The sequence below is a fragment of the Ipomoea triloba genome, chromosome 4 (genome assembly GCF_003576645.1).
Source record: "Ipomoea triloba cultivar NCNSP0323 chromosome 4, ASM357664v1".
In the NCBI taxonomy this organism is placed as follows: domain Eukaryota; kingdom Viridiplantae; phylum Streptophyta; class Magnoliopsida; order Solanales; family Convolvulaceae; genus Ipomoea; species Ipomoea triloba.
The window spans coordinates 29,253,605-29,259,069 of NC_044919.1; the positions used below are offsets into that span (position 1 = coordinate 29,253,605).

At 33.5% G+C, this 5,465-nt stretch overlaps 1 protein-coding gene across 2 annotated transcripts in view; it reads right to left on the reverse strand.

Annotated features, from left to right (window-relative positions):
- The window catches only part of LOC116017033 (exosome complex component RRP4 homolog), a 6,020-nt gene extending 2,608 nt beyond the window's left edge, over positions 1–3,412 (reverse strand). The window contains exons 1-7 of one of the 2 annotated variants that reach the window (XM_031257540.1): positions 3,380–3,412; positions 1,638–1,800; positions 1,033–1,134; positions 894–939; positions 666–755; positions 374–439; positions 208–276 (exon numbers count right to left, since the gene is read on the reverse strand). In XM_031257540.1, coding sequence (XP_031113400.1) covers positions 208–276; positions 374–439; positions 666–755; positions 894–939; positions 1,033–1,134; positions 1,638–1,792 — 528 coding nt within the window. In that variant the 5' untranslated portion in view covers positions 1,793–1,800; positions 3,380–3,412. Of the gene's footprint in view, positions 1–207; positions 277–373; positions 440–665; positions 756–893; positions 940–1,032; positions 1,135–1,637; positions 1,801–1,967; positions 2,064–3,379 lie in introns of those variants that run through there. The other variant, XM_031257539.1, reaches the window with a different exon arrangement.
- Positions 3,413–5,465: the final 2,053 nt, after the last annotated feature.

A 5,465-nucleotide genomic window follows, 5' to 3' on the forward strand; every position in this document is an offset into this window, starting at 1 on the left:
GCGATTCGGGGCAGAGGACTAAATTCGGATTTTAGGTGGGGGGGGGGGGGGGGGGGGGGGGGGGGGGGGGGGGGGGGGGGGGGGGGGGGGGTGGGGGGGGGGGGGGGGGGGGGGGGGGGGGGGGGGGGGGGGGGGGGGGGGGGGGGGGGGGGGGGGGGGGGGGGGGGGAGGTTGCTTATTTAGTGCAATCAATTTCCACAAGCAAACCTTTCCATACTTCTGGCTTCTAGCTTGTAGGTGCAGACTACCATCATGCTGGAAACCACGAACTTCAGCCTGAACATCCCTCCAAGTTTATAAGAAAAAAACGAAAAATGGAGATCAAATAACTTAGAAACTATCCTAGCTCCTAGAAGGAAGTGAGCGTCCTTACACAAACAACATCATTCTCCTCAAATATACTTCGCATGTTTAGTTCATCAACTGCAGTTCGTCGCCTCTGGAAATTAAAAAGAAAGTATTTGGAAAAACATGAGATATCTGTATTTCAGCTTTCCCACAATCAAATCTAAAATTAAGACTGTGTCATCCTAGATAGAATTATGAAACATGCAGATTTTGTTTAAAGGTTAAAATAAGAAAGCTTTATATTTTATGCCACAAAATTCAATAATGAAAAGGCACATCACACGAAACCAAACTGCAGTGAGGATATGTATAAATACCTGAATGCCATCTGGCAAATTCATAGATGAAAGCATCAATACAGCATCTTGGCTAGAGTTTATCTCCAATCTCCATCGCTTTGGAGCAACCTTGTATTGAAAACAGAGATCGAGTAAATTCAACTACACAACTGCAATATATAATGTTACCTTTGCATTTACTATAGCACCTATAACCCAATAAAGCAGACATTTGAGAATGGATTCTCATGGAAAATGCCCAATAACCTCAATCACTCGACCCACAATGATATCACCTACTTCTGGCTTGTACCTGCAATTACAATCATCAAGACTCATTACCTTTTCAACTCATACTGCAAATCATGAATCAAATACAGTTACTCTCATTTTTAGAAACACTAACCTGGCTCTCAAAGATCTCACGTAAACAAGCTTGTTAACCCGTTCAACCACTCCACATAGAGTTGCCACAACACGGTCATCCATCTCTGCCGTCCCATGTCCCCTTCACACAACAAGCAATTTTACAATACGCAAACTAATTTGTCAAATGCCATTCAGTAAGTTTTCAATAAACACTTGCCCATATGTGAATGCAAACATGCATATATACACACAAGATGTCCCCTTCACACAACAAGCAATTTTATAATATGCAAACGAATTTGTCAACTGCCATTTCAGTAAATTTTCAATAAATACTTGCCCAATATGTGAATGGAAGCATACATATATACACACAAGATGTCCCCTTCACACAACAAGCAATTTTGCAATATGCAATCGAATTTGTCAAATGCCATTTCAGTAAATTATCAACAAATACTTGCCCATATGGCCATATGTGAATGGAAACATACATATATACACACAAGATATCCCCTTCACAAAACAAGCAATTTTACAATATGCAAACTAATTTGTAAATGCCATTTCAGTAAATTGTTGCCCATATGTGAATGGAAACATACATATATACATACAAGATCAGATTTTGCATATACGTACTTGAGGATACCGTCTTCATGGTCGACGGGAATAACGTCAGCGACGGTGACGGAAGCATTGGAGTTGGTTTTTGAGGAGAACGACTCCAACAGTTCCAGTGCTCTTTCCAACCTAATTTTCTGCGTTTTGTTCAAAGAAATCTGTAGACCTCTCATCTCTGCCGCTATATTTGCGTATTTGTGTGGGAAAAAAAGGAGGGAGACAGTAACTTAACAGATTTTAGGGCTATAGCATCGAATGAAAGTAAACAACACAGTCAAGAAGTGCGTTGAAAGTAAAATAACAGGTGAGGTGAGGTGGGAAAATAAGCTAAAGGAGAAGATGACTGACCAGAGCCGGTGGTGAATGTGATTTGCAGTCTGCGACGGCCGACGGCGATTCGGGGCAGAGGACTAAATTCGGATTTTAGGTTTCTTTTCCTACATCCATTTTAGGGGAATAATTATTATTATTATTATTATAAAACTAATACGTAGTAATTTTTTGTTGGAATAAGGTTCAAATTGGTCATTGAACCTAACATGAAAGTGCAGTTAGACCACTGAACCAAAAGAATGTACAATTAGGTCATTGGACACTCCAAATATATACAATTTCATCTCATAGCAAGTTGCTTTCCATTTCATTAGGTTGCCTGATTACATGGAGGGTGAGTTGACATTTTAAAATATTTATTAAAAAAATTTTAAAATTAAAAATTAATTAAAATATTTAAAAAATTAATATTAAAATATTTAAAATTTAATATTTTTTTAATTTTTAATTTTTAATTTTAATAGTTATTAAATAATAAACTTTAAAAATAAAAATTAATTAAAAATATTAAAAAATAATATTTAAAAAATAATATTGTTTAGTTTTTATTTTTTATTTTTTTAAAAATTATTATTAAAAAATTATTTTAAAATGCCACATCACCATCCATGTAAGCACGCAACCTGATGAAATGGAATGTAACCTGCTATCAGGTGAAATTGCATGCATTTGGAGTGTTTAGTGCCCTAATTGTAAATTTTTTTCGTTCAGTGACCTAATTGCACTTTCAAGTTACCTTCCGTGGCCAATTTGAACCTTATTCCTTTTTTGTTTAGTTTATCAAAAAAAAATTAAATCTCTCGCCCCAAAGGCCTCACTCCGAACTGACAAAATTGACGGGTAAATTTCGACTTGAGTCCTTGCCTATAATCTACCAATTGAACTGTATGTACATACTAAATAAATTACTAATGCATCACTATTCGTCAAATAGTCAATTCACAATCTACAAATATATGAGTGTAAGTCCAGAGCCGGTCCTAAGCACGGGCGGGATGGACGACCGCCCAGGGTCCCATGGTAAATGGGGCCATCCATATATATGTATATGTATATATATATATATATATATATATATATATATATGTATATGTATATATATATATATATATATATATATTATAGTGTTATAATTAGTGTTATAGTTATATTAGAAAACAAAAAATTGGTGTTATAATTATATTAGAAAACAACAGTTCCAGTGCTCTTTCCAACCTAATTTTCGGTTTTGTTCAAAGAAATCTGTAGACCTTCTGCCGCTATATTTGCGTATTTGTGTGGGAAAAAAAGGAGGGAGACAGTAACTTAACAGATTTTAGGGCTATAGCATCGAATGAAAGTAAAACAACACAGTCAAGAAGTGCGTTGAAAGTAAAATAACAGGTGAGGTGAGGTGGGAAAATAAGCTAAAGGAGAAGATGACTGACCAGAGCCGGTGGTGAATGTGATTTGCAGTCTGCGACGGCCGACGGCGATTCGGGGCAGAGGACTAAATTCGGATTTTAGGTTTCTTTTCCTACATCCATTTTAGGGGAATAATTATTATTATTATTATTATAAAACTAATACGTAGTAATTTTTTGTTGGAATAAGGTTCAAATTGGTCATTGAACCTAACATGAAAGTGCAGTTAGACCACTGAACCAAAAGAATGTACAATTAGGTCATTGGACACTCCAAATATATACAATTTCATCTCATAGCAAGTTGCTTTCCATTTCATTAGGTTGCCTGATTACATGGAGGGTGAGTTGACATTTTAAAATATTTTATTAAAAAAATTTTAAAATTAAAAATTAATTAAAATATTTAAAAAATTAATATTAAAATATTTAAAATTTAATATTTTTTAATTTTTAATTTTTAATTTTAATAGTTATTAAATAATAAACTTTAAAAATAAAAATTAATTAAAAATATTAAAAAATAATATTTAAAAAATAATATTGTTTAGTTTTTATTTTTTATTTTTTTAAAAATTATTATTAAAAAATTATTTTAAAATGCCACATCACCATCCATGTAAGCACGCAACCTGATGAAATGGAATGTAACCTGCTATCAGGTGAAATTGCATGCATTTGGAGTGTTTAGTGCCCTAATTGTAAATTTTTTTCGTTCAGTGACCTAATTGCACTTTCAAGTTACCTTCCGTGGCCAATTTGAACCTTATTCCTTTTTTGTTTAGTTTATCAAAAAAAAATTAAATCTCTCGCCCCAAAGGCCTCACTCCGAACTGACAAAATTGACGGGTAAATTTCGACTTGAGTCCTTGCCTATAATCTACCAATTGAACTGTATGTACATACTAAATAAATTACTAATGCATCACTATTCGTCAAATAGTCAATTCACAATCTACAAATATATGAGTGTAAGTCCAGAGCCGGTCCTAAGCACGGCGGGATGGACGACCGCCCAGGGTCCCATGGTAAATGGGGCCATCCATATATATGTATATGTATATATATATATATATATATATATATATTATAGTGTTATAATTAGTGTTATAGTTATATTAGAAAACAAAAAATTGGTGTTATAATTATATTAGAAAACAAAAAGTTAAAAATAGATGAGACTGCAGGAAGCTGGAATCGACGCTTAATTAAATAAATTTAGAAATAGAATCGACACGGGATACCTAATTATCTAGAAATAGAATCGACACGGGACACCTAATTATCTATTAGAATCGACACCCTAACCGGCTAACCCATTCGTCTTCTTCAATAAAAAATTTTCCCAATTCGATTCATCCTCGCATCTTCGTGGACGATCAATGATTGTTCTTTTGTTTGCCGGTTTGGGCCCCATTGTCCGTTGTAACTTTGTAAGTTTTATTTTATTTGTAATTTGTTCTGTCTTTATTTCCTCTGCAACACTGCACACAGGCAACACAACGCACATTAGGGATTTAGGGCTATAAATCTATAATCTTCTAATGAGTAATGCAAATATGTAAAAGAAAAGAACAAAAAATCGTGGTTGTGTAGCTGTTTGTGATACAACTGAAGACTGAGGAGAACTTTTTTAAAACATTCAGGTGCTTTTGTTCTTTTCTTATACACAAATTTTAAAATTGTTTTATATAATATTACCTAAAAAAACATTTATCTAGCTGGAAGTAGAAAAAACAAAAACAAAAACAAAAAAACAAAAAAAAAAAAAAAAAAACAAAGTAGAGCAGCTAATAGAATCACAAAGATGAGCTACAAATAATTTTTTAAAAAATGAAAATCATCTAACAAAAATTTGAAACAATCTAAAGAAAATGAATGTGTTTCATGTTATTTGATATTATTATTATTATTTTTTAGTATTATTAAATTTAAATTTTAGTTTTTCATATAAGGCTCCATTTTTTTAATTTCGCCCAGGGCCTCCAAAATGTTTGGACCGGCCTTGAGTGTAACTATATAAAATGTTGCATCTATGTTCAGCTGTATTAAATCTTTAGGAAAAATATTTAAGTCAAATAAAAATCTCGATACAAGATTGTATTTAAGT